General features: G+C 53.2%; 3 protein-coding genes across 3 annotated transcripts in view; 2 read left to right on the top strand and 1 right to left on the bottom strand.

The window, feature by feature from the left end:
* Nucleotides 1-7,410, top strand: part of POU2AF1 (POU class 2 homeobox associating factor 1) — a 28,441-nt gene extending 21,031 nt beyond the window's left edge. The window contains exons 7-13 of the mRNA XM_042882630.1: nucleotides 327-432; nucleotides 798-944; nucleotides 2,362-2,413; nucleotides 2,863-3,029; nucleotides 3,151-3,267; nucleotides 5,251-5,415; nucleotides 6,103-7,410. Of these exons, the coding sequence (XP_042738564.1) occupies nucleotides 327-432; nucleotides 798-944; nucleotides 2,362-2,413; nucleotides 2,863-3,029; nucleotides 3,151-3,267; nucleotides 5,251-5,415; nucleotides 6,103-6,174 (826 nt within the window). The 3' untranslated portion in view covers nucleotides 6,175-7,410. The remainder of the gene's footprint in view (nucleotides 1-326; nucleotides 433-797; nucleotides 945-2,361; nucleotides 2,414-2,862; nucleotides 3,030-3,150; nucleotides 3,268-5,250; nucleotides 5,416-6,102) is intronic.
* A 3,081-nt stretch (nucleotides 7,411-10,491) lies between these two features.
* COLCA2 (colorectal cancer associated 2) lies at nucleotides 10,492-13,880 on the bottom strand (the record flags this gene model as incomplete). Its single annotated transcript, XM_042882241.1, has 4 exons — nucleotides 13,831-13,880; nucleotides 13,079-13,173; nucleotides 11,368-11,425; nucleotides 10,492-10,634 (listed from the first exon to the last, which is right to left on the bottom strand). Coding segments are annotated over exons 1-4 (309 nt in total), but the record flags the coding sequence as incomplete, so codon positions are not given.
* Nucleotides 13,881-22,727: 8,847 nt separating this feature from the next.
* Nucleotides 22,728-26,855, top strand: LOC122186152 (histone H4 transcription factor). Its single transcript, XM_042882571.1, has 9 exons — nucleotides 22,728-23,111; nucleotides 23,265-23,491; nucleotides 23,638-23,749; nucleotides 23,892-24,044; nucleotides 24,350-24,427; nucleotides 24,518-24,638; nucleotides 24,733-24,871; nucleotides 25,156-25,280; nucleotides 25,925-26,855. The coding sequence occupies exons 1-9, from the start codon at nucleotides 22,949-22,951 to the stop codon at nucleotides 26,433-26,435; spliced, it is 1,629 nt and encodes a 542-aa protein (XP_042738505.1). The 5' UTR covers nucleotides 22,728-22,948; the 3' UTR covers nucleotides 26,436-26,855.
* The last annotated feature ends 28 nt before the right edge of the window (nucleotides 26,856-26,883 follow it).

The raw sequence follows: 26,883 nt of genomic DNA, 5'->3' as shown, positions 1-26,883 counted from the left end.
GAGCCCCAACGCTGAGTTTGTGGGGGCCTTTGGTACATCGTGGCACAAGTGTCAAGCTCACCCGAGGGAAAGTGCTGATGTGGAAAGGAGCCAGCAGGGCAAAACCCAGGGTGCTGAGGGATTGGGAAAGCAGCAGTTATATTGAGGTAGGAAACCCAGTTCCTGGAAATGGGGTTATCTGAACCTCAAGTCCTTGGGGTTATGGCATAGTTTGGGGGAACTCTGGGTATAAAACCCCCAAAGCAGCGCTGTTACCCTGTAAAACTGTTTGCTTCCAGGGTGATCCATGGCCAAGCAGTGATCGATGTCTTTATTTACTGTCTTAGAATTCTACATATTTATGCAGCTAAAGGTATGAGGGCGTTTACGTTGGCAGCTGCAGAGCGCATGAAGGAGCTGCGGAGACTCGATGCCAAGGAACACAGAGGAAAGGTAATGCTGAGCACCTCCTGCAAACAGCAGCATTGGGGATGGCGCAGGCTGCGTGAAAATCCCCTTCAGCCTCCCTGTTACTGCAGGAGTAGCTCTGAGCAGTTGCTATGCCTTGCTCTGGCACTCTGAAAGCGCCGCACTTGATTTGCCATCTGAATTAGGGCAGGAGAGCTCAGCAGGAGCTGGAAGTGCCCCTCACTCACGGTGCCATGGGCTCTAAATCTGCCTGTGAGCTCCCCTTGGCTTGTGCACCACAACCCTTGGCCTTCTAGATCCCATCTGACCCAGCCTGCCTCTCCCTTTCTTTTTTTATGATCACATCTCCTTCCAGACTCTCAGGGCTCTCTGCTGTGCTGCCATTCCAGACCCCGCTCCTGGTGGCCGTCACTGCCCGGCAGTCAGCGATCGTCCACGATTTGATCCAGGCAGGAGCAGATGTCAATGCTGTAGACAACAAAGGGCAGTCAGCTCTGCACCTTGCTGCAACGTATGGGTATGCCCAGGTTCTGCAGGTAGGAAAAGCTTTTATGGTTTGATTGCTAGCAATGTAAGCCTATGTTATCGTCTCATTATCGCCATCTTTAAGGAACTTTCAGAAGGGAAGATGTCTGTAAGCAATTAAGATTTTAAGAGGAGAAAAAAGCGTATCTTTCCATTCATGTTAGGATCTTCCCAGGGTTTTTTTTCCTAATTTAGGATTTGCAGCCAACACCATCACAGAAGGAATCTCCCCAGCTTATCTGTAGGAGAGAATAAATTCTTCTTGCAGAGCTGATGGTGGGCTGGACGAGGTGGGCTCACTTGGGTTGAACAAGACTGCAGGGTGTTGGATAAACCCAAAGCTATGGGATATACAGCTCCAGCAGCCATCAGTCCTGCTTGGCACACGTCCTGAGAGGGCCAGCAGCAATGGTTAATGTATAACGCGGGCAGTTCTTTGGAAAGCAGGTGTTTCATTTAAAGCACCGTGCATTCAGATAATTCCATCAGTGCCAACTGGAGTGGTGGAAATGAATCTGTTTTGTTCTTCTCAGTGTTTATTTTTTAAACATAAAAAGAGGAATCAGAGGGAGCAAGGAATAGTGCACGTGGGTTTGCTCCTCGCCCAGGTCACAGGCATGACATGCAACGGCATTTTTTGGTTTTGTTCTTCTTCTTAACACCTGAGACGTCTAATCTCTACACATCAGCTCAAAGCCTCTTGTCAGTGTTTGCTTTGGGTATATTTTATTCTTGTTATGATAAGAGAGCACAAGCCCTAACGTTTCTGAGTAATCCTTCTCCTTGTCCAACACAATGGCGTTGGGATGAGTCACCGCACAGCCAAATCCCCATGCAAGATGCTGTAATGAACAACATGCTGCCTTCAGTCCAGAGCAAAATATACACAATCTGTGGTAGTTCAGACAAGGAGCTATTTGGCAGCATCACATCAGATCTGTTCTTTAAGGCACTTCTTTTGCTCCCTTCTAAACCCAAGCAATGCTCACCTACAGACCACTGTGTCACTCCTGCGTGCTTATCCTTGCTAAGAGTAACTTGGAACAAAAGTGAAGCAGTGTGATCAAGATATGCCTGTGCTCAGTGCAGGGGAAGTGTGAGGAAGTTAACACCCTTGAGCTCAATTTTAGGAACTGAGAATCTAGTAGAACCCAATGGGATATTCTTGGGTTCGTTTTAGGGGACTTAGGGAACGTGATCACCTTGTGCGAACCTGAGTGACATCCCTGCTAGGAAATAGGACTCAGCGTGCCAAAATCTAGTGCCAATCTGCTTAGCCTACAGTTAAATTATAATCACCTCTTGTCTAATTGCCTCTTCTGGGGGGGTTGGTTGGTGGTCTTTTCCCATCTTTTGTTAGCTCCAACTGTTGTGATTCGGACAACGTTCTGCTGAGCTAAAATTGTCCCAATTCTCTGTCACTCCCAGGTGATTCTTTCACAAGGCCTCCCTCTCGATTTAGAAATGAAGGATTTTGAAGGTGAGACCTTATGCACAAGCATTTTATCGTGGTCCTAAAAGAAAGAAAGAAAGAAAGAAGTGATGCCATTGATGTCAGTGGCTGATGCTGATGTGCACTGGGGTCTGCTGATGTGTGGGGTGGTGGGCTCAGAGGCATCTCTGCTGGAAGCTCAAATGTCACAGAGCTCAGTGGTGCCTCAGTGCACACATGGAGCTGAGTACACACCAAAATGCCCCCAGATTGTCTGTGCAGCCAGAGTGGGACTTCTGGAATTAGAGAAAGGTCTCGGGGCTTAAAGACACCCTTGCCAAGATATGTGCATAGTATCTTTGGAGTGGAAAGGACCCTTAAAGGCTACCTGGTCCAACTCACCTTCAGTGAGCAGAGACACCCACAGCTCCATCAAGAGCTCACATCCTCCCCTTATGGTGCTGCTCTGATGGGGACCATCGTCACTCCCTCCCCAGGCCATACCCCTCTGCACTGTGCTGTCCTGGCCCACAACACACTGCTGCGGGACCGGGGCCGCCTGGCACTGCCAGAGCAGCAGAGTGAAGAGCTGCAGCACCAGAGCTGGGAGCTGGAGACCTGTGTGCAGCAGCTGGTGCAGGCGGGAGCTTCCATCTACAGCCGGGTAGGAACTGCTTCTCCCCATCCCTCATTCGTCCCCCTGCCTTTTGTTGGTACGGGGATTCTGCCTTAAGATGCTCTGCGGAAAGATTCTCATTTGGTTGTGTTTGTCTGCACTGAAATAGGATGTGAAAAGCAACAAGACAGTTCTTCATTACACCGTCCAGGATGGGAACGTCTCCCTGCTCCGCTACTTCCTGGAGCTGAATGCTTTCAAATCCAAGGACTTCATCAACAGCAAGGTGAGCCCAGACAGAGGCAGCGCAGAAAGCACTGGCTCCCCTCCCAGACATGTTTTTGAGCAGCAAAGAGGCACTCACATGGGACTTAGTGCAGGGCTTGGGCTGAGCCCTGGCAGCAAGACAGATAATGGGGGGGAGAGGGATGTGGGAAATGATTTCTTGGGGAGGGATGGGAACTTTGTGACACTGGGCTGAAGGTTAGCGTTAGGGTTAGGGTTAAGGTTAAGAAAATAGCTGAGCAGTGATGTGATGCTTTGCTGTTGGCAGTGTTTGGGGCAACTGTGTGTTGGTAACCTGCTCCAGCAGTGCCCTGCACAGCAAGGGACAAAGCTCCAGTACTAAATGCATGGAGTCGGGCACTGCTTACAGAGCTGAGATGTTGCCTCAGTGTGGTGTTTCTATGGGCACGGTCATCCTGGATGAGCTGGGAGCTTCCCAGCCCTGCTGCTGTCACCCACCCCCTGCCTGCCCCATGCTTCACCTCTGAGCAGACACAAAGCAGTGACACTATCTTGCAGCTCCATCAGCTGCACCCATCCTCCTGAGCAGAGATCCTGACATTCCTGTGTGTGCTGAGCAATTGCCCTGCACTGTCAGCCAGAGATCCCAGCAGCTGCCACCTCTGTGCAGCTCTGGGGAAAGATTTGGGTGCTCCTGCAGAGCTGAGCTGTTTGCTAGGGCACAAAACCCAACCTTTTGGGCTGGAGGATGGGAAAACATGTTTGGTTTAGTGTGTACGCAATTACACTGGGTTTTTATTTTTCTTTTATTGCATTCTTTCTGTATCTTTTAAGAGCCATCAGGCACGTGCTATCTTGTCCAGGGGAGTCTGCTGTTGTCTCTTGATCACAATGCTGGGAGAGCTTCTTACCGCGATAGGATCGCTTGGAGCTTTGTTGGTGGGATGCCTGGGACAGGGAGAACTGCAGTGGCAGGGTTGGCTGCTCCTATCTGGGCTTCCTACCTCTTCCAAGCACGACAAAGAGAAGAAAATAGAGATTCTGTGTTTCGGCTTTCCTGGCTCACCCTTTCCTTGCTGCAAGTTGTCTCATTCCAAATTCAATCGACTGTGGATCTCACGATGAGAAAACCATTGAAGGTTCTGAGGCATTTTTCATCTCACCCCTTTCGAGAGCCCAGATGTGCTCTGAAATTGTGGCTCACACAAGTCCCACTAAAGTCAATGGAGGGGCTTCAAGATCAAGCCCTGCCAGCTGGCCTGGCCCTCATGGCCTTGTGCCTGGGCTTGGAAGCTATCGAGTGCCTCTGCCACCAAGATGCAGCAAACAAATGCAGATGTTTCCTTTTTAATGAGCATTCGTATAAAGACCTTATAAACTTTCTCTTGAGTTTATGGGATGGTAAAATTGACAAGTGTCTGCTTGTTCAGTGCTTGTAAAAATGCCTTGCCTGCGAATAGCTATTGAGATTTCCATTCTAATTCGCTGTTTTGTTTCGTGCTTCCAAGTCTCTGATGTCTGGCTGGTAAAAAGGAGGTGAAAATCACACACGTCCCTTTTCGCAGTTGGTGCCATCTGTGCCCATCTTTCCCAAACTCATCAGAAACGTCTGACTGTTTCAGTGAGGAACAAACAGATACAGCTGCCACAGCGAGACTTGGTGCCGACTAAAAATACCTCTCTTTGTGCATCTGCATGCTTGCTGCTCGCCGTGTCAAACCGTTACGGGTCATACCCCAGTGGGCAGCGTTAGGGTTGCATGGGCAGGTGCCATGCTTCGTGCTGAGCTCCCCTGCTCAGCCTGCGGTGCATGGAGGGATGTGAGCTGCTGGAGCTCTGGCTCTCTGCACCCTTCTGCAGTGCCTTCCGGAGCACCTCTTGCTGAAGCCATGAATGGGGAACAAGGGGTAGGGATACTCTCTCGGCTCTAGATAAGAAATGGCGTGAGATTTCTTGATGTCCATTACAAGGGCAGTTCTAAAAAAGGGGCACAACCCTTCAGAGGGTTTTTCTTTATTTTTAGGCTCATGGAAACACAGCTCTGCACATGGCAGCTGCGCTGCATGGTGACAAGAACCAGAAGGAAATCATTCAATTGCTCCTTGACCACGGGGCAGACCCGAGCATCCGAAACTTAGACAACGACCAGCCGATCCACATGGCTCCTTCTGGGAAAGCTGGGGACCAGGTGAGTGTTCCTGCTGCACCAGTGCCCTCTGCCTTTAACAGAGGAAACAGGGAGGACAGCCTGGGCAGCCTGGTCTGGTATTAAATGTAGAGGTTGGTGGCCCTGCATGTGGCAGGGGGTTGGAGATTCATCATGCTCAGAGGTCCATCCCAACCCTGGCCATTCTGTGATTCTGTGAGGACGCTGTGTGCCAACAGTGCTGGCCAAGTTGTGTGGCATGGGGCTGAGCTCGGTGGGGGATCCCTACTTCAGCAAATCCAAATTGAAGGAGCACAAAGCAGGCTTTAGAACCAATGGATCGTTAAGGTTGGAAAAGACTTCTAAGATCATCAAGTCCAACCATCAGCCCACCACCACCATGCCTACTGAACCACAGCTGTGCTATACCAATCTACAGCTGTTCCCTCATGGCAGCATGACTCAAGGGAAGATGAGGTTTCATGTCTATGGGTATGAAAGGGCTCCTGGAGCTTATTTTAGTCTCAGTGAGCTAGAATGTACATTTAGTTACACCTCTGGGAGTATATAATGAGGGGGGTGTGAGTGTGTGTGTATGCATCTCAGTGTCCACATGCAGCTTGTGACTGTCACTCCCCACAGCTTCACGTGGTGCATTGTAATACACCATATATATATCATATAATACAATAATACAATAATACCTTTGCATATTTTTTTTTTTGTCAGGTCAGGCATTTGCTGAAGAGAGGGAAAGTCACATCAACATTCATTTCTTGCTGCCGAAATGCCAGATCCTAGGTTGGAATGGCTTCAGCTCCAGCCTGTGGCACGAAGCCCCATAGAACAACCATGAGGATGGTTAACCAGCGTGTCTCTGCCCCCAGAATCTATACGCTGAGGTGGGATGGCAGTGTTTCTCAACCTGTGGCCTTTGGACCACGAGTAGCATGGGAGATATCAAGAGATAAGCTCTGAGATGGCAGAGAAGCTTATTTTGTCAACAGGGAATGCTAGTAATCCCGTGACACAAATTAGCAAACATTTGACATGCAGCCAAGTTTTGATTTGGTGGCAAAGGGCAGGCAGGACACAAGATGGTCCTTGGTAGCAATGGTTGAGAAATACTGCTCCAAGCCCTGCTCGCATCCTGTGCGAGGGCACTGGGTGAAACGCTGAAGCCTCTGTGATGTGTGCAATGAGCTCCACTGTCCTTGGGATGCACAAACCTGGGGGGGAGGGGGAGAAAGACTGGACTGAAGAGGTCGGCACCAAGACTGCAGTTTCCAGGGCCACGGCTGAACTGAAGACCTCCAAGGGAGGAGGAGCAGCTTGTTCCTGCAAGCTGCTGCTCTCCCTGCTCTTAGCACTTTGAGGAAGGGAGCTGAATCAGCTCTCCATTGCCCCATCGCTCACCCCAACCCTTGAAAGGAGAGCAGATGCTTGTGGGAGCAAGCGCGTGGCGCGGCTTCTCTCCTGTCCTCGTCCCACGTTAAGAAGTTCTTATCCTTTCTGTGAAATGATTTGTGAATTGCTGTGCAATCAGCTGGCGGTGTGCAGGAGGAGTGAAGGCAGGTGCCTGCAGGGGGTGAGAGCTCTGCTGGGGCAGCCAACACAGAGGTTCTCATCCCCAGCGCACGCTCTGCATGTTGCTGTTCTCTCAGCCTTGCAGAGTTGTTTTCTTCCACTGGGGCTGAACTGATTAAGTTGAAGGGCAAATCTCTTAAATCACCCCCGCGACTTCCTCCATCGCCCATTAACTCAATGCAGCAGGGCTTTGTTAGGCACTTGCGAGCCCTGCAAACCCTTCAACGACTGTTTTGCAGATCCAAACAAAAGCTCTTAAGAAATGCAGGAATCCCGATTAGAGACCTCCTGACTTCCTCATCCCTCCTCTTTGCTGGCTGGCTACCGCTTCTCACTACATCATGCCTACAAACCTGCCGGCGCCCTCTGACAAAAAAAAGCGGGCGCCTATTTGCATGTGTTTGCATAAATTTGCATGTATCTGGGCACGGGCCGGCTCAAGCATGTGCTTCCTTGCTTTGATGGGATGCTGTAACGAGACCCAAATGAGTGAGAACTGCATTGACGAGGAAAAGTGGGGAATAAATTCTCTTTCTCGACCTTGAGGCGATCCCTCCCGCGGCTCAGCAACGATCCCCGCGCCGTTCTGTGCCAAAATGAATTTCATCCCTTTGGGTCTGATCGCAGGATCTCCACTTCTTGCAGCTGTTTTGAGGAGGAACGTCCCTTTTATAACATCAGCAGCGCTGGCAGCGCTAATACCCCTTGTTTGCACACTTTATCTCTTCCTACCCGTGGCTTCAGATAAGAAGAGAACAAAGGCTCGTTAACGCTGAACAAACGCTTCCAAGTGGCACCATGGAAAAGCCATTGGGCGGCTGGCAGGGAAAGCTTTTTGATCAGATCCTCTGAGCAACCGGTTACAATAAGAGCCCTTTATTTTCTCTGTAACTGCAGGCTGCTGCCGGAGCTATTCGTGCTCAGAGTGGGGAGATCCTCATTTCTGAGTGCCCACGTGTTTATCCCACCTGGCGGGGACCGGCGCTTGGTAGCGCTGTGCCAGTTCTGTTAGAGCTACGGCATGAGCCACTGTCGTGTAATCAGCTTTTACAAGGGAGGAAAGCAGGGAAATAACGTGCTCCTCACGGCCAGAAAATCCACCGTCAGCCTTTCAATTGTTTCCCCCTCTGTTGTTTTTTCCTCCCAGACCACAATCAGCCCAGGAATCCTTCTGTCAACAAGGGGCGAGCTTCAGCTTGCACTGCACGTGTGCAGCTGTTGACACAGCACTGGGGATTGGTGACTGCAGCCCCCTTGCTATGGGGAACTGCAAAACAGCATAAAGAAGTGCAGCAGGGAAATGGGAAATGGCAGCCAGGGATGGAGAGTGACTTAGTTAACAGATGGGGACAGTGTCAGCCCTGCTGTGCTAACGTGGGCGCTCTCCTTGTATGCTTGCAACCCATTGGCGCGTGTTGTTTCCTTTGCTGCACACGAACACACTCTGGCAGTTCTTGCTAATGCAGCCAGCCCACGGGGAGGATGTGGTCATCCCATTTCCACCAGCAGCCTCAAACATCTCGCCTCTGCCTTATCCTCCCGTGGCTGTTTAATGTTGGTGAGGAGGGACTTCAAAGTGTGAGGCATCGAGGAGCTCAGCAGCGTTGGGCCAGGAGGTGACCATAACCCCACAGAGAACAAAGCACCTCCAGCACCACTAAATGACACATGTTGGAGCATCACAGAGGTGATGGCACTTTTATCTGCAGCAGCAGCACAGCTGCTGACTCCTATTTATAGCAGGTTTAGTGCTCAGGCTGGCTCTGAGCACTGGCACAGGTTGCCCAAGGAGGCTGTGGATGCCCCATCCCTGCAGGCATTCAAGGCCAGGCTGGATGTGGCTCTGGGCAGCCTGGGCTGCTGGTTGGTGACCTGCACACAGCAGGGGGCTGGAACTGGATGAGCACTGTGCTCCTTTGCAACCCAGGCCATTCTATGATTCTGTCCAGGTGAAAACAGGGAAGAGAGGAAAGCATCACTGAAGGTTGTGGTGAAGGTGGAGCAATATTGGTTGGGTTTGTTGGTTGTTTTTTTTGGTAGAATGGAGGAAGTTCCCTATCTGCCAGCAGTACACGTGTTTGAGTGCCTCCAGCTCTGGGCAGAGGGAAGGTGTTCAGTTGCAAGAGCCACCAGAGAACATTACTGTGGAAGCTGAAGAGCTGGAGGTGTGCTGGGGGTTGAGGACTTCTTCCTCATCTTTGTGAGCCTCCATCATTAGCCAAAGAGAAAGTTGCTGGCATTCAGCACACAAGCAATGGGCACTGTGAGTACCAAATGATTTATTTGTGACACAAAGAGCTGGTGTTGGTGACACGGGTTTGGTAAGGCAGCTGGGGGGGAGTTCTTAAAAAAAACAAAACCAGGGAATAAAATAAAGACCAAATAAAAAGCTACCACAGAAAACAGGAGGATGAATGTAGTGGCAACACCATGTGCGAGTAGTGATGAGTTGGAGGCAGTGCAACCGTATGCAGTTCCCAGGCAACGATGCCAACATGAAGGCAGCGTGCAGCCCCTCCCCATTAGCTGTAACAGATGTCCCAGCTCCTGTCCCTCCTGAAGAAGTCGTCAGTGGGTGGCAGGCAGCCCGAGCAATCCGTGCCAGGGCAGGGGAAACGTTGTGGGACCTTGGGGTCGGTGTGTGGGGGGCTGCAGGCAGCACAGCAGCAGGCGAGGGGCGTGTAGGGGGATGGGGGGTGGCAGGGCCAGCCCTCTGCTGGGCAGCCGTAGGGCATGGGGTCCAGGGCAGGAGGTGGGCTGTGGGTCAGGGGGGTGAATGGGGGCAGCTGGGGAGCGGGGCAGCCGTGGGGCAGCGCGTTGGGCAGATCAGCTGGGCTTGGGGATGCTGCAGCCTGCAAGGGAGAGAAATGAGAAAAGTGGGTTTTGGTTTGGAGTGTCGTCTTGGGGATGCAGCAGGACAGCTGGGATTGCTGCAGTGCTGCCCACTCAGAGGGTCTGGCTGCACAGAAGGTGGGCTGGCCCTTGGAGGATGGCCTGGTTTCAGCTGGGATATTCTCCATATTGCCTTGTGTGATGCTATGTTTTGGCTTTAGGAGAAAAACACTGATAACACACCAACGTTTCTAGCTGCTCCTCAGTATTGATGCACAGAGCCAAGGACATTTCAGCTTCTCATGCTGCCCTGCTAGCGAGGTGGCTGAGGGGCACAAGGATTTGGGAGAGGACAGAACCAAGACAGACAACCTAAGCTGGCCATATGGATATTCCATCCCATGTGGCATCATCACAACAGCAGACTAAACCCTGTTCCAGTTCTCCGAGCACTGACAGAGACCTCCTCTGAGCTCTGTGGGATCTCCATGCAGAGCACCACCTGCGTTGTGATGTCTGCACTCCTGAAGCACCCCCGTCCCCAAATAGCTCGCTGCTGCTTTGCCCCATGCTGTGACCCCATCCCCAGCATCCCTCGGAGCGCACAGTGCTTACCAAGCCCTGGTTGAAGCAAAGAGGGACTGGCTGGAAGGAATCAGGGATGTAATGTGATGGTGTCTGCAGAGTGCCCAGGGATGGCTCAAAGGCTGCCTCCGCCTGCAGGTAGGAGTCCACCAGCTGCTCCAGGTGGCCGGGGCTCTCCTCACAGGAGAGGCAGTTTGAGAACTGCCTTGACGGGCAATAGTTGGGAGCTGAAGAGATGGGTTCTGCATCAAAAGGTGCTGGGGGAGAAGGTAAAGCAAGAAGCAGTGCGTTATTCAGTATCTGTTCTCCCAAAGGTGTGCAGGTGCAAGTAGAAGCGTGTAGCTGGACGGGGGAAGGAGTGAGAAGTACCCACAGTACATTAACAGATGGAGATTTACCACCCTGAAAGACCTTGAGTACATCTCATGTTTCTGTATTAACATAAGCAAATTGATTCCTAAATATTGATGATTTAATCATTTCCTTGTCCACACAATGTATATATTCACACATGCCCAACCCTTGAGGTCTCTTTGCTTTGGCTGCAGAACGCTCGAAGGACCTGAAAGCCCCGAATGCCCTTCCCCCTTTCCTTGGATATCCACTGAGATGGGGAAGGAACTGAAAATCTGACACTCCTCTCACTGCTGCAGGGGCTGCCAGCAGAGCAGGAACAGCCAACAGTGCACAGTGCTCCCAACCCATGGGCTGCAGCCCAGGGACAGCAGTGCTCTCTGGGGCTGAGCATCCCTTGGGGAAGGGGCTCTGCCTTCCTGCAGTGGGAAGCTGCCCAAGCAGAGCGTTGGATGGTGCTCCTGCAGGGGGGATTATGTCCCCCATTGGCCTCTCGGCATCCACGTCTGCATTCCATGGGCTCCATTCAGGTGCCGACTGGCTGCACTGCTGGCTCTCTGCCTTAACCAAGGGCTGGAAGGACGCTGGGCTGTGGGAATGGTTGGGAAGGGACGCTCGGGTGGGCTTTGTACCAACCTGGGTGAGGAGGAGACACAGACTCTGCAAACTGGATGCTGTTGCTGCCCCAGGAAACCTGGCAAAGAGAAGGGGAGAGGAGGGTCTGGAGGTGCTGTAATGCAGGAGTGTTTTTCTGCACTCTGAGGTAAGTCATTTTGCTTCAGGCTATTCACATAAACCTCATTTCTCTCAGGGCTGAGGCACTGTAAGCTTCTCTGGAACCGACAGAGCAACATTCTCAACCTGAGCTTGTGCAGATAACGGGGCTGGAGGAGCACAGCACCTGGTGCAAAGCTTTCAGTATAGCATCGTCAGCACGCTCTGCCTGCTGCCTTGCTGCTGTCACTGCAGCAGAGATGGGGCTGCCTTGCAAACCTCCCCATGTGGACATCTCTTCATTCCCAGCATTGTGGATCACCAGGAACTTGTAGGGATGGGTATGAGTAAGAGCAAGCCATTTATAAGTGCAGCAATAACTGCCTTGAAGTGTGACTAAAGGCATTCCAGTTGTCCCCACGGCCAGGCATCTCTGGATCACCGGGGCTGATGCCAAAGCTGTTTGAGATACAGCACATCTCCCCCTAACACACCTCTGTGCCCCCACGGGAAGGGCTGGGATTCCCAAAGGATGCTGCAATCTGGAGTTGATGGGTCTGTGTTTGTTCCAGGAGCTTGACTGGAGGGAAATCTGTGCCCCAAAAGCAATGGGAATATTGATGCTTGTGCCCTGGGACTAGCATTTTACTCTGCAAATGCAAATCCTCTCTCCCCTCTCCCCCCCCCAGCTGTAACTTACACAGGCTTCCACTTCTTTTCCTCTATTCAAAATGCTGATAGCTCATTTTCCTGCTAACAGCTTCCTCTCCCCACGTGTTTAAATCATTAAACAGTGGCTGCTCTGGGAGCTGGTAGGCCTGCCCCTCCTGGCTTTGGCTGCAGATGTGCACCACAGCAGAAGACTTCAGGTCCAGCTCAGGCAGCAGCCAATCCCTCTAGGACAACCAGGAATCCACAATGGGAACCTCCTGCCCTATGGCCTCCATTTGGCTTTTTCCTTTATGGGTCAGATCAGCACGGTGCCAGCTGGCTCCAGGAAGGAAGGAAACCAATTGCACACTGCGCTGAGGCTGCGTGGGAGCAGAGACCCCCCTGTTCCCAAAGCCCAGCAGCTCTGTGCTCTGCTGGCCCCGACGGCTCCACCTGGCTTCCAGCCTTGTGCAGTCAGCTGCCATCAGGTGCAGGGAGATGAGATCTGAGAGCCATGCCAAGGTGTGGTGTCACGAACCGGGAAGCAGGAATGATTTATTGACCTTTTCATGCAAATCCCCAGCGCGGCTGGAGCTGGAGGGCTCCCACGTCGATGCGGAGCGTTGGCGTGCATGCGCTTTGCACACAGGTGAACCCACCTCCTTCCTTCCCCTCTCCGAGAGGGGACGGAGCTCAGGTTGTGCTGGATAACACAAGAGACCTGGATTCCCATATTCCCAAACCCTGCGTGGTTTCAGCACAGCACACCTTTGCCCTGGCTGCCATGGACACATCCTCCACCTGCACCAGGCTCTGCCCAGCACCGCTTTGCACCACTGCTGTGGTCCTGACCGAGTTTCCTTCTTCCCTATCACCCCGCCGTGCTCAAATCCCACTTCACATAGATCACAACCTTGGCAAAAACATTACATAAATGATGAAGGGAGAAGGCGCACAGCAGACACCAAGTGGTTTCACTCACCGCCGCGCCGGTTGCTGCTTGCCGTGCCCTTCTCTGCTGCAGCAACTCCTTAACAGTGATCTTTACCCTGACACCTTGGTACACTTTGGGCTTTCCTGAAAGACAGGATGGAAAAACTCTCCTCAGGACAGGAGACTTTTTGGGAGCACATGGCGTGTTTCCAGGCACCCCCTGATTACAGCTAACAGTTCGTTGCTCTCTGTAAGCGACTTGCAGTGGCAATTCTTTCACACCTGCTAATCAAGCTTGTGACAAGCAGGTATTTATGAGGGAAAAACAAACCAACAGTTGTTGATCATACATATTAATCATGTAGGTTTTATTCTTTGGTATCTCCTTCTATTTTTCCCTCCAGGTGTCCTAACACCCAGCCCCATCTGGTACTGCTGCTGCATCCCTTTAAACCCCCTCGTGTTTGCTGCTCCCAGGACCTGAAAATAGAAGTGGGGACTGCTTTGTCTGACAGATGAAGGGCAGGAATCAAACAATACAAATACATGGGTGGTTATTCAGAGGGTTAAATAAAACACAAATAAAATGCCTGCTTTCATGCCTTTTTTTTTTTTTTTGGCAAAGCCTGGGTTGTCTCTTTGATTCACGCATTCTGTGCAACTCCCACTGCCTTCAAACAAACCTTTAGGATGCCTTTAATCCAGCCCCAAACAACCATCAATCATCAGTCACTACCTGAGCAGGGATTTTTAGTACAGGAAATGGCAAAGAATTTATCTCATCTGAAGAACCACTTTCACCTGTTGTACTCATGCTGAAATCCTTAAAGCCTCTGGCAGTTCAGTTTCCGTCCTGACTTTCTGCTGTTATTTCCATCCCACAGCCAATCCTACGCACACCAGCATGGTCCCAGCCCACAGCTGCTTGCAGGCTCCCTGTCCCATAGCAGCCTGTGCTCACACATCGATGAAACCCCACTGCAGGCACTCTGCTCCCCCTGCTGTGACCTCTCCCTGCTGCTGATGGATGTGCAGCATCTCTCCATCCCATCTGACCTCCCCTGGTTGAAGGGATGCTGCCAGAGGTGCTGGGTCCCCCTGGAAGCGACTCAGAAGCTCAGCTGGGGCTTCTTCCAGGAGACTTTGCTGAGCTGCACCCTCAGCTGAATTTAAGAAGTCCCTTTAGCAGGCCCTATAGTCAGGAAGGGCACCCAGCCTCCTGTAAGTTTGGGATGCATGCAGCACGTCTGCACAGGGAGGCAGGCAGGGCTGCCAGCTGCACCACGAGTGCTCTCAGGACAACACACCAGCTGAGGAACGGTCTTATCTCTAAGCTGTGGACTGGCTGGGGGGGAAGGGAGGGAGGCTTCGCCCCGAGAAGACTGGTGGGTAAGGCTGCCAGCTCCTCTGGGCTGAGCACGGAAGGGGCAAGGGATGCGGGGCCGGGCAGAGCGAGGGCAGGCTGGGGCAGAGCGATAGCAGAGCGGCGGGTGGGGGAGCGGAGGGTCCCGGCTGCGTGGCCGGGGCTGGGGGGGGATCCGTCGAGCAGCTCTGCCCGCTGCGCTCCGTCGCGCCCCGGCCCCGTCGGGCGAGAGCCGCGCTGCCTCCTCCCCGCTCCCCGCCCTCCCGTTTCCTCCTCGCCCGGGGAGGCGACGCTGCCTCATCGCACGCCGAATGACCCCGCGGAACTCCGAAACGGTCCCAAACCGGGCTGATGCCGTGGGCCGGGGGCTTACCGGACATCCTGAGCGGCGGTGGCAGCGGCTCGCCCGGCGGCCCCAGTGCAAGCGGCGGCGGCCCCGGCCCCGCGGCGGGGGATGGGGGCTGGAAGCGGCGAGCCGGGAATTGGGGGGCCGAGGGACCCGCCGGCCTGGTGGCGATGCCAGGTGGTGCCCGCTCAAATATTATTGTTTTATACCTACGGGTATAAGTTTGAGTTTTTCTCCCCTTATGCCAAGTATTTAAAACCTCTAGAAACCAATGATTTGACAATCAATGATTGCGCGATACTTTCAATTTGAATATTCAAAGGCTCCACAAAATGGGCTATCTTTTTGTGAAACCGAGCACATCCCCATCTAGCAGAGGGTCTGGGGGAATAAGATCCAGTGGGGCTGCCCTCCTCACCCTGTGCTTTTCTGACATTTTCAGGGTTTTCTCCATCGTTCCCCAAACGAAGCAGATGCCTCGAACCCAGCTCAGCGTTTTCCCCTCAGACGTGCAGGCTGGGCTCCAGCCCTCTCATATTTCATGTGCTACCTGCACAGAGGACTCCACAAGGGACCGAGTGGCTTTTTGCACAATTTGTCCCTTTTTAAGGGGAAATACTCCGGATTTTGGACCAAAATGGCACTGGGAGGATGTGGCCGAGCAGAAAGGCCACACTGAGCATGCTGGTGGAAACCACCCAGACCCTGCTTCTTCCCAAAGCACTCCTTTCTCTCTCCCCGCATGCTGGCCTGGTGCTGGAGTTTACATTCACGTTCCCCTAAATGCAGGCTGTGTACTCTCCCTGCACGAGGCAGCCCCTCTCTCGGGTGCTGCAGCACTGGCCTGCCCCCTGTGCTGCAAGGAGAGGGGCTGCAGCCTGGAGGGACGATGCAGATTTAGGGCAACTCCTGCTTAACATCAATGTATTTGGGGTTTTTGGTTTTGTTTTAAGTCATGTTTAATCTTTACATAGCAGTGTCGGGCCTCGGGAATAGCTGGCTGATGCCAGAAAGCAGGCCGGGCTGTTAATCATCTACCAGCTGCTCAGTTGGGGTTGTTGTTGCAGCTGAATCTTTTCTTGAAGTAGAACAAATGCACTCAATTTAGGGGAGGAGGGGGAAGGTGGTGATCCCTTCCTTTGCTCTCCACTCGTGCCGGGTTCAGGGACGCTGCCCCAGTGAGGAGCCCTCTCCCCATGCTGTGATGTGGCACAGGGACGTCCTGCAGCACCTGATGATGCTAAGTGTCCTGATGCCCTTGCATTGCTGGGGATGCTTCCCAGAAGCCACGGTGGTGGTTGCCTGTGGAGCTGGAGATGCAGAGAGGAGCCTATTCTTGGATAAGGAGAGTTTCCAGAGGCCCTGCCTCAGTGAAGAGCTGAGTGCTGGAACGGGTCAAACACATCCAAAAGAGCTCTCCTGGCACCCTCCATGGGCCGAGTCTGTTTCTCCCCCCGGGCAAACAGAAAGGTGCGGTCCGAGGGCTTCGGGGCACGCAGAGCCGCGAGGGTTTGCATTTCCCAACAGGTCTGAACAGGGCTGGGGAATCAGGAAGCGACAGCGGGGCGGGAAGCCAGGACATGACCGGAGCCGGGCGCTCCCGGCCGGCAGCAGCCGCACAGCGAGGCTCTGCTGGGGGGTACCGGGGTGAGGCTGTGGGGCTGGGCGGTACCGGGACACCTGAAAGCAGCGGAGTTCGCCCCGATCTCTGGTTTGGGGGCGTTGTGAGGTACGGGGGCTCGCGTGGAGCCCGTGGAGCGTGAGAAATCTTGGTGGACTGCGGGAACGCGCCGGGCTGTGGCTCATAAAGGATCTCCTGCCGCATCCCTGCGCACCCGCGGACGCTGGGATTCCTCCCGGAGGGTTTCGCTGCCGATTCCGTGGGTATCCGAGGGAAGGGGCAGCGCAGGACTCGCGTGTTCGTGTGAGCAGAGCTACCTCTAGCGGCCGCCGCTGCGCCCCGGGATCGGGCCAGATGTTCGCTCCGGTACCGGGCGCTGCCGGTGGAATGGAGAGCAAGGGGGTGGGGGGGCGTCCCTGGGAATTGCTTTCATAAGCTAGATGTGATGTATCAGTGCCTCTGTTCGCACCTTCTGCTTCCCTACCTTCAGCTAGGGAAAAGCACACAAGTAACTCATTTGCTTCAGTAATGAAGTGTTTTCCTTCTTCTCCAGCTCTCAGAGGCACTAGATGGACCTTCCATCTTCCTTTGCCCAGACAAAGGTGTGGTGAAGGGCTGAAAGTTTGTTATGGGGTGAGTGGAGTTGGGTTGTAGGGAGCAGCAGGGATGGGGAGCTGCCCAGACAGCAAAGGATGTTTCTAGAGACTTCAGCAGGCTTAATGGAGCAGTTGTCTGGGAATAGGGAAAGCTATTTGTTTAGATCTTGATCAGGGAAAGGATGAGATGGAAACAAACAGAAAGTGGTGATGCACTGGAACAGGTTGCCCAAGGAGGCTGTGGATGCCCCATCCCTGCAGGCATTCAAGGCCGGGCTGGATGTGGCTCTGGGCAGCCTGGGCTGCTGGTTGGTGACCCTGCACAGAGCAGGGGGTTGGAGCTGGATGAGCACTGTGCTCCTTTGCAACCCAGGCCATTCTGCGATTCTGTTAAAGTTTCTGCTTGCAGTAGCAAGCTGGGAGGAACAAACCTGCTGTGGGCAGGAGAAAGGGATGGAAGAGGGGAAAATCACACCTGGGGAACCACAGAGCCCCTCTGCAGGGGCCAAGCAGAGCCCCCTCCCCAGGCAGGAGTCAGTGTGGCTTAACCAGGAGAGTCAGCCCAGAGCTTGCAGCACCTGAAGCCACCACATCTGCACCTGCAACAAGCCATAGGGGTCTTCCCTTTGTTATCACTGCTTTTGTGTTAACTCTTTTGAATGCTTTCCTCTGGGGCTGTGTCTTTTTGTCCAAACAGCACAGAAGGCATTTATTTATTGGTGGGTAGGGAAGGGGCAAAAGGATGACTGGGTTGTGTTGCCACTGACCCACAAAAGATAAAGGCATGATACCAAATGTCTCTTCAAAGCAAGGTAGTTCACTGAGCACGGAGCTCAGGAAGGTGTTGGCGTGGCTGCAATGCGCTGCCTGAGCCTTGGTGCCATCGCTATGGGGAGATTATCTTCGAGATTTCAAGCCTGGGGCCTCTGAGGTTTAGCAGATGTAGGCTAAGAAGAGATTTCAAAGGAGAGCCGGTGGCAGAACTATCAAGATAACTGGTTTCTTTCCCATATATTTCAAGGTCCCTCAGCACAGCCACAATGCTGAGCAGTTATTTCGGCATCAGCACAAAACAGGTCACAGTAAGAGTCGATATATAAGTCCTTGGCTCATCAAAACAGACTGAATCTGCACAGCCCAGCTCTGTCGTGCTGCATTTCCCTGCTGCAGAGCCTCTTGTGCTGGCTCCTGGTGAGCTGTGTGTGGAGGCAGCGGTCTGTAGCTCCTGGCTGGGTGGTACAGCAATGCTGAGAGCAATAATAATAACAATCTCCTCTTGACCCCAACGTACTTAATTAGCCCTGCGTGCCCCTATGTGCTCTGTGGCAAAGACATCTGCTCCTTGGGGGCAGAGCTCATCTGTGGGGCTGCGTTGAGCTCTGCGTCTGGACGTTGGCTGGCTGGTGGTGATTCCATGGCTGGTGGTGATTCCATGGCTGGTGGTGATTCCATGGCTGGTGGTGATTCCATGGCTGGTGGTGATTCCATGCTGTGTTCAGTTTGCATAGCGCAAACAGGAGGTTCCTGCCGCAGCAAGCAACCAAATTCAGAGGTTTAGATTTGAATTAAATTTGCCAGCGCTAAGACTTCCTTTTGGTGCTGAGGGAGGCTTGCAGCTGCTCCCTGTTCCAGCATGGAAATGAGTCCTGAGCCCACACAAGTCGCAGGAGGTGGCAGGAAGGAGCCCTGTGGCCTGCGGGCAGATGGGATTCACCCCTCAGGGTTGGGGCTGCACCTGCCCAGGGCTGGGTGTCTGCGTGGCATGGCCCTCAGTGGGACCATTGCTCCAGAGCTTGAGCTGCCACATGCAAATCGGGGCTCAGCAGACGCCCTTCTTGCTGCATGAGCTTCTGCCTGCTCATGGCTACAGCATCTTGCTGCCATCTTGTCTGTATTCTCTTCTGAACCTTTGACTGAAGGTAATGTTGCAGCCCTCTGCACGAGGATTTGGGCTCCAGTCTTAGTAGGAAGCAGCACTGCTGTGCAACAATCCTCCTTTAGGGAGGGCTTCTCCTGCCTTCATTCAACCGCAGTGCTCTGCAGCTGCCCTCCCTTGGCTTTCCCTGCAGCAAGCACACTTGTGTTGCAGGGAGCTTGATTTCCATTGCCTCCTGGCTCCTTATCGGGTGATGAATGGTGCAGCTTAATTTAAGCCCATTAGTCCATTTCCTCCTGCATGACTTCCTCTCAGCGCAGTGGGACTGGGCTGGCTGGGCTTCTGCAGCACATCTGCTTAGCATCAGTGCAGCCCACACGTGTTCAGCTGTCAGAAGCCCCGGCCCCACACGCGCTTGGGCTGTGCCATAGATCTTTCCTTGCACAACAAAGATGTACTGTGTTTGGAGGCAAGATCGCGCTCAAATAAAAGATGCCGCTCAATTAGGCGGCGTGATAAATATACAAAGGGTTGCTTGGTTATCTGCTGTTTGCTTTGAGCCTGGATTGTGTTATCTGTCAGATAAAGAGCTGCTCTTACAGCTGTTTGTTCCATGATGTGTTGCAGTGCATGTGCCGTGCGCAGCGATGTCTTTTGTCTATCAGAGGGAATTAGCAATAAGGCTGATTTTTTTGCATGAGATACACAGGACTACTGAGCTTTGGGGTATAAAGCAGAGGTCAATAGAGGAAGCAGTGCCTGTTTTATAGCTCCTTGGGCTTTCCACTGTGCTTGTTGAAGTGCTGAACGGAAAAGCTGCCTCCAGAAAGGCAGTGAGTAAAGCTGATAGTCCTCAGGGAGGAGGGTGGGAGTGCAAACACAGCCATTCCTTCCCAGTGCTCGCCAAAGTCTTCCTGAACGCCAGCCTGCTGTGGGAGCAGTTTGTCCCAGTGCCTGTCTGTGGCTCAGGGGTTCTCCTGCCTGTCTGTGCTGCTTGAAGGCAGGTCTTGCATTGTTTGGTTGGGTCTGTGCTGCTTTCCTGCCTGTTTTGTCGCAATCAATGTGCATGAAAGGAAAAGCGCTTGAGAGTCCCTCCGAGGTTTGTCCCTTTGTTTTGCTAAAGGCAAAAAGCCCGACACAAACGCCCTTGGGGGATGGGGGTAAAGAGCATCACAACTCCCAGAGCCTTCTGTTGCCCATAGTTCAGGTTTCTGCTTGCCTGGAGAAAGCCTTGTGCAATGGGGAGGTTGTGTGCAGATGGAAGTGTCAGCACAGTGTGTTTATTAACTTAAAGCTCGTGGTTTAGCCTCTGGTTTATTTCGTGCACCCCAAACTGGAAAGCACAATGCATTCAGGGTGGGGATGCACTCTTGGCTGCAAGATGCCTCCCTTGCTCTTTTTCTCTGCTGGAGTTGCTGGGGAGGGTCATCGCCCCATGCATTACTGCAAGGGATCTGTGGGTGTCCCCTGAACCCTCCTGTGCCATTCCTGCTCTGCTGTGACCTTCCTGTCCTGACCTCTGCCTTTCCAGGTTCCCACAGAGGGGAACCACCGCATCCATGAGGATCAAAGCACCCTTCAGCCTGGTGCTGCCCACCCCCCCTGAGCAGCTCAGTGTTCAGCCCCAAAGCAGGTGGGGGTCGTTGCTTCGTTAGCACAGCTGAGCCCCTTTAGAGTTGGCACAGACAGACATCTCCAAACCTTTCCAATGAGGCTTGGCCCTCTCAGACCAGGATGTCCCCATGGGTACTCCCCTACTGCAAGCCCAGATGGCCACAGATGTCTGGCTGTGCAGAACGTGGTCGCAGGGATGGAATGAAGGTTGCCCATAGTTTTGGGAGAAAAGCCTGTGATTTCATTTCTGCTTAACATTAGCATATCATTTTTTCAAAGGTTTTGGACACTGGCAAGCTGGAGAGGAGCACATCCAAACTCTGCAAAGGTTGGACACTGAAATCCCCATGGCACATAACTCCCATCTAACAGCAACAGAGCTGAATCTTCCAGCAGCCTCACCTGAAGGCTGTGGGATGCTCTGGGCAGCAAGCTTTTTACTGAGGCCCTCTGCCCTGTGGGGTTGGGCCTGTGCCATACAGCAAGCTCGATGAGCAGGTACATGTTCCTTACAGCTGGAGCTGTGAGTGCAAGTAGCTGCTGTTATATGCAACAGGCCGGTGCAAGCTTTGTGGAGATGAAAGATGGCTCTGAGTCCCTTATGGGCTTTTTTTTTTGTCTCCTTTATCCTGGCTGATGGGCTGTGCCATGCAGCTTGCACCTGCGGGACCAGGGAGGAATGTGCAGATGGGCTTTTGTTGAGGTCTTCCAGAGAAAAACTGAACTTTGAAGATAATCCCCTGGATAACACCCAGCTGTGTTCTCCAGGGAGAACACAAACAGCCATTCCACAGCTGACACGTTTGATGTCTAAAAGTGGGATTTACCATTTTGCCTGACTGATTTTCAGGATGTGCTGTTTGGTTCCGTTTACCACTGAAATTCATATGGCACTGTATCCCCAGGAGCACAGATACATGGAGAGCTAGGAAGGGATGAGCAGTAATGCAGAATCTCAGTGCTGGCTTGTGGTTACCCCAAATGTTTTCTGCTGGGTGCAGAGATTGCAGTTTTGGGGCAACTGCTCATTGCATTTGGCGTTTGGATGCTGACCAGAGGGAGATTTTCAATCAAGTCTGGGCACAAAGCAAACACTTTGCAGGAGACACTGCTCCCAAAAAGCTTGTGATCAAAATAGTCAGAATAGAGGTGAGTGTGGTCTGCATACTGACCAGTCAGCATCTGTGCACAAGCCAGGACACAGACAGAAATGGGTATCACCTCTTGCACTGGGAAGGATCTGTCTGTTGGGAGGGAATGTCCCTGGCCACCGTGCTATCTGCAGTGCCTCAGATCTGGCTGAGAGGTGCCAGAAGGGCAGTAAGCTCCAGGCAGCTTGGTGAGGTGCAGGCAGATGTGAGGTCCCAATAGCAGGGAGCTGTCTCTGGTTGATCAGCAGCAGGCTTAGCTTGCCACCTGCCTCCTGGCAGGCTGTCCATCCAGTTTGGTCTCTTGTGCCAGATATTTATGTACTTTGGTTTGGATAGGAGACAGAAATTAAATCCCTGCACTGTCTCGGCTATTAGCTTTGCACAGTCTGGCCAGTCCAGGTGTTTTCTGTCCCGCATGGAAAACGACAGCAGATCCTATAGAAAAGAATTGAACAGAGATAAAACAAAAACTCAGCTTGCCTTCTGTTAAGTGAGACTCAACCCTGGAGTTCCGTTTTCATTTGACAAAGCATCAGATCCAACTGTTCTATGTAATTCAGTGAGTTAGGACATGTACCATGTATACAGTAGGAATTAGGGAAGCACTTATGTGTTGATAAGGCATGTTTTATGGCAGCTTTTATAGCCATTTACTTTTAGCATGTTATCTCCCTGTGCCAAAGCAAACTTTCCTGGGAATCCTATCTCTGTTCTGCTCTCCTATCCTATCTACAAAAGCTCGGTGCAGCAGATGCAACACTCCATGGGTGTTTGTTTGTTTCCAACCGCCGTTTCAGTCCATCTTGTCCTTACAGAGAGGATATTGCATTGTCTCACAGCGGGAACCACAGTACTGGTGGATGGCTGGGGCTGTGTTTGGTGTCCAGCCCAGGTGTGCGTGTTCTGATTGCAGACGGGAGGAGTTGTGTACAACAGCTCACATTCTGCTACTGTAGTAGCTGGAGCCTGTGTCAAGCCTGTGTATGGAGCCTGTCTGCAAGGACAGGAGGTTGCCAAGCCCCAACGCACGCCGGTCCCACCGCTGTCCGAAAGGACGGCACCCTCGATCCCGCTGTGGCTCCCGGGGGGCAGAAATGTGCCCGGAACCTTTGTACTCCTCCTCTGCGCAGGCGGACGCGCTTGGTTCTCCTGCGTGTTGATTGGTCGGCGGCTCGGAGGAGACGGCTGCTATTGGCTGAGCGGGCTGCTGTCCTTTGACTTCCGGTGTCCCCCAGTGAGGCGCTTCCGGTCTGTCCCGGCTGTGCCCGCGGCCTCGCTGCGGTGCTCGGGCACCGGCAGCCTCTGTGCGAACGCGAGCGGAAGGGTGAGGAGAGACCTCGGCGGCTCCGGCCATGCCGCCCGCGAAGGCCGGCGGTAAGGAAGCCCTGGTGCTGCAGTGCGAGTGGGAGGCGTGCAGCTATGTGGCCTCCGCCATGGAGGAGTTCTGCGGGCATGTGGCCCAGCACCTGCGGCTGCACCTGCCCGGCGAGCAGCGGGACGAGCTGGATCCGCTCGGTAAGGAACGTCTGCCGCGAGGGGCTGGGATTACCCTGGGGAGAGCGGCTCTGCCTGCTGCGGGGCTCAGGTCCCGTGGAGGCCTTTGTAGGTTTATCTTCGGTGTTTGCCTCAGATCCTCACGGATCTGTTCGTCTCCTGTGTGTGTTGCAGAGGAATACACGTGTCTGTGGCAGGAATGTGGTTTCTGTTCCCCGGAGAGCCCTGCCGACCTCATCCGCCACGTCTACTTCCACTGCTACCACACCAAGCTAAAGCAGTGGGGACTGCAGGCCCTGCAGGGCCAGTCAGAGGTGAGCCACTGCCAGCTGGACTTCCAGAGCCGCAACATCGTCCCTGAAATCCAGGAGAACTTTCAGTGCCTATGGGAATACTGTGAGGTGAGAACAGAGCCCTAGTTCTGCTTTCCTGAGTGTTGTCTGTAAGGTGGGAGCTGAGGGAAGGGGAGTCGCTTTTGCTCTGCCTGCTGTGCTCTGGCGCATGCTGATCTCTTGGCTCTGTTCTGTCTGTTCCTCCTCCCCAACAGAGATCATTTGATAATCCCGAGTGGTTCTATCGGCACGTGGAGGATCACAGCTTCTGTTCGGAATACAAGGCTGCTGGGAAGGAGAACCACGTGGTCCTCTGTGGCTGGAAAGGTATCGGGTGCAACACAGGGCATCTGCAACAAATGTTGCATGGGTCTGTGTGGGCAGCCTACCACACAGTCAGGCTGTAGATGCTCGGCCTATCGAGCCCTTGAGCAGAGGATCTTAATGGCGTCCTGTTCTTCCTGTTCAGACTGTGACTGCACCTTCAAAGGGCGCTGCAAGCTGCGGGAGCACCTGCGCAGCCACACACAGGAGAAGGTGGTGGCCTGCCCTACCTGTGGTGGGATGTTTGCCAACAACACCAAGTTCTTTGACCACATCCGCCGTCAGACCGCGCTGGACCGTAAGCTCCTGGGGGCAGGGGGTGTGCATGGTTGTTGCTCCCTAGATTCTAGGCTGGCAGCAAAAAGAGGGTGCGCAGACAGAAGGCAGAGCAGTCCTTGCAAGTGCTGCTGGGTTTTTTTTTCTGCTTGTTTGTGTCTTTTGGCTTTGTAGTTAGTGTCTTCTACCCCTGACTGGAGGGGAGGGTTCCTAGCTCCACTGTAACTGCATCCTTTTTTTCTCATTTGTTGCTCTGTGTGTTCTGCTCTCTGCTTTGGTCCCTTTCTCACTTCTCCCTCCCCTCTCTTCCTGGTGCCATTACTGCAGAGCAGAGGTTTCAGTGTTCTCACTGTTCCAAGAGGTTTGCTACAGAGAGGCTGCTTCGTGACCACATGAGGAACCACGGTGAGTAAAGGCCCACTGTCCCAGCTGAAGCTCTCAAGTCTGCGTTCCCCCCGCTCTGTGGTGATGTTTTCTCCCAACTGTTTCCCACAGTGAACCATTATAAGTGCCCTCTGTGTGACATGACCTGCCCACTGCCCTCCTCCCTGCGCAATCACATCCGTTTTCGGCACAGTGAGGAGCGGCCATTCAAATGTGACTACTGTGACTACAGGTGAGGAATGGGGCTTTCTGATTTCCCTTGCTGTTGGCAGAGAAGCACGTGTGTGGTGCACAGCATTCGGCTTTGTTCACCTCTTTCCTCTTAGGTGCAAGAATCTCATTGACTTGAGGAAACATCTGGATACACACAGCAAAGAGCCAGCCTACCGCTGCGAGTTTGAGGCTTGCAGCTTCACTGCACGTTCCCTCTGCTCCATCAAACTGCACTACCGGAAAGTCCACGAGGTAGGAAGGCAGCAGAGGGTGACTGTGTGTAATCTCTTCTGGCGAGGCTGAGAAGCTCTAAATGCAGCATGGTCTGCAGAAGCATGAGGAAGAAAAATGAAGTTGCACGTAGAGCCCCAGGCTGGCCAAGGCTGTAGGAATGTGAGCTCGGATTGTATTCCTTTCTTCTTGCTGCAATGACAGCTTGTGTTAGTCTTGGAGAACCCAGTTCTTTCCTCTGTTACATGGTGCCAGCCCTTCTGATCAGTCTGCAATAGGTGTTCATATCCCTCTCTGCCTTTCAGGGTGACTCAGAGCCCCGCTATAAGTGCCATGTCTGTGACAAGAGCTTCACACGTGGAAACAACCTTACTGTCCACCTCAGGAAGAAGCACCAGTTCAAATGGCCCTCGGGGCATCCTCGCTTCAGGTACTGCTCATCCTTAGCTCCTCACACCCTCTGTTGTAGCAGCTGGAACCACATCCTGCTTCTTGCTGGAGCCAGTAGAAACATGGCAGTGCTTGGGCCCTGGTGTTTGCCTGCAGTGTGCTCAAGGCTCATCTCCCAGTGGCTGGGAAGCACTTGGAAACAACCATTTGTTGGGATCTGACTCAGCCACGGAGCAGTGCTGCACAACAGCTCCAGCAGTGGGTCAGAGATCAGGCAGCGGTGCCTTCGCAGCTGCATCTCGTGATACACCTCAGAGTTTGGCAGGGGCTGGGTCCAGGTGTACTGCTTAGAAAGAGCTGCTGCAGATCAGTCTCCTGACAGATGTTTTTCTGCATCATCTCTAGGAAATACCCAAAGAGTTTCCAGAACCTAAAAGCAGGGAGGGGGAGAGGGTGAATCTCCAAATGCTCCTAGTGAAACAGAATGGGGAAAGGAGATGGAGTTGAAAGGTGTTAAAGGCTTGGCTGCATTCTCAGAAGCTGCTCGATGGGTGTGCTTTTTAGGGTTTTACTTTACATGTCTGGTGTTGGGTTTGTAGTGCTGGGCTTTGGAGCCCAGAATACAGTGCCTTTTCCTTGGCTGCTGCTTCAGGTTGTTGCCCTTTTCTTTGGGCCTGTGTTTAGGTACAAGGAACACGAGGATGGCTACATGAGGCTGCAGCTGGTGCGCTATGAGAGCATGGAGCTGACGGAGCAGCTATTGAAGGATGGAGAGAAACAGGAGGAGGCTCTGGATGGCTCCACTGACGGTGTGGTGCTGTCTGAAGGTGAGGGCAACCTGCAGGGCATCATTCTGGAGGCTCCAACAGAGGTTCCCTCTGTGGAGAGCAACGTGTCCGAGCCACACGCGGCCCTGCTGCATCCTGCAGCCAGCTCTGAGCAAGCACAGCCCAGTACCTTCTCAGGAGCAGTGCAGCCCTCAGAGCAGGAGCCCAGCACCCCGGCCAGCCCCATCATCCGTGTGGTGAACCGGACCAACGAGCACGGGGAGAGTGAGACTGTGTATTACATCATGGCCAGCACGCTGTCAGAGGAGCGGGCAGCAGCAGCCAGCGGGCTGGCTATGGAGCTGGAGGAGAATGTCATGGACCGTCTGCAGAAGACAGCTGAAGAGCTGGGTATCCATATTGTGTGATGTGCTAACCTGAAAACCGTGGGCTTCTGTGGGACGTGGTGCAGGGAGAGGCTGGGAGATGTGTAGAGGGGAAGGGTCCAGTGTGTCTTCTGCATGCAGATGGCTAGCTTTCTCCTCTGCCTCCCCCATAACTTGTTCTCCGTGGGATGGCATGTTCCTCTTCTGCCTTCAGTGCTTTCCTGAACATCATCTTCCCTGATGATCAGCCAGTGCTGTCAGAGGCGTTTGCACTGCCATTTCACTGCATTGATCTCAAAGGGAGGAGAGGACTGCAGGAAGGCACTGGACCTTGCAGCGTGGGGGGCTTAGGGCCTTTCTGCTTTTGTTTTTCCTTGAGTTTGCTCCCCACGCTGGGGTTTGGGCTCCTGGTTGGGCAGAGTGTACTTTGGAGAGCGAAATAAAGGTCAGACTGCCAGGCCAGCCAGCATCTGGTGTCTGTTTCAGCCAC

The sequence above is a fragment of the Lagopus leucura genome, unplaced genomic scaffold (genome assembly GCF_019238085.1).
Source record: "Lagopus leucura isolate 7727_CA_CO unplaced genomic scaffold, USGS_WTPT01 Super-Scaffold_100034, whole genome shotgun sequence".
Taxonomy (NCBI): domain Eukaryota; kingdom Metazoa; phylum Chordata; class Aves; order Galliformes; family Phasianidae; genus Lagopus; species Lagopus leucura.
This window is presented reverse-complemented; position numbering and strand designations above follow the sequence as displayed.

Excerpts from the sequence above, each read along its gene's own strand:
- LOC122186152 (XM_042882571.1), top strand. The coding sequence starts at position 22,949 with ATGCCGCCCGCGAAGGCCGGCGGTAAGGAAGCCCTGGTGCTGCAGTGC. Across the intron at positions 23,112-23,264 it reads GGACGAGCTGGATCCGCTCG|AGGAATACACGTGTCTGTGG; the intron begins GTAAGGAACGTC and ends TGTGTGTTGCAG. Across the intron at positions 23,750-23,891 it reads GGTCCTCTGTGGCTGGAAAG|ACTGTGACTGCACCTTCAAA; the intron begins GTATCGGGTGCA and ends CTTCCTGTTCAG.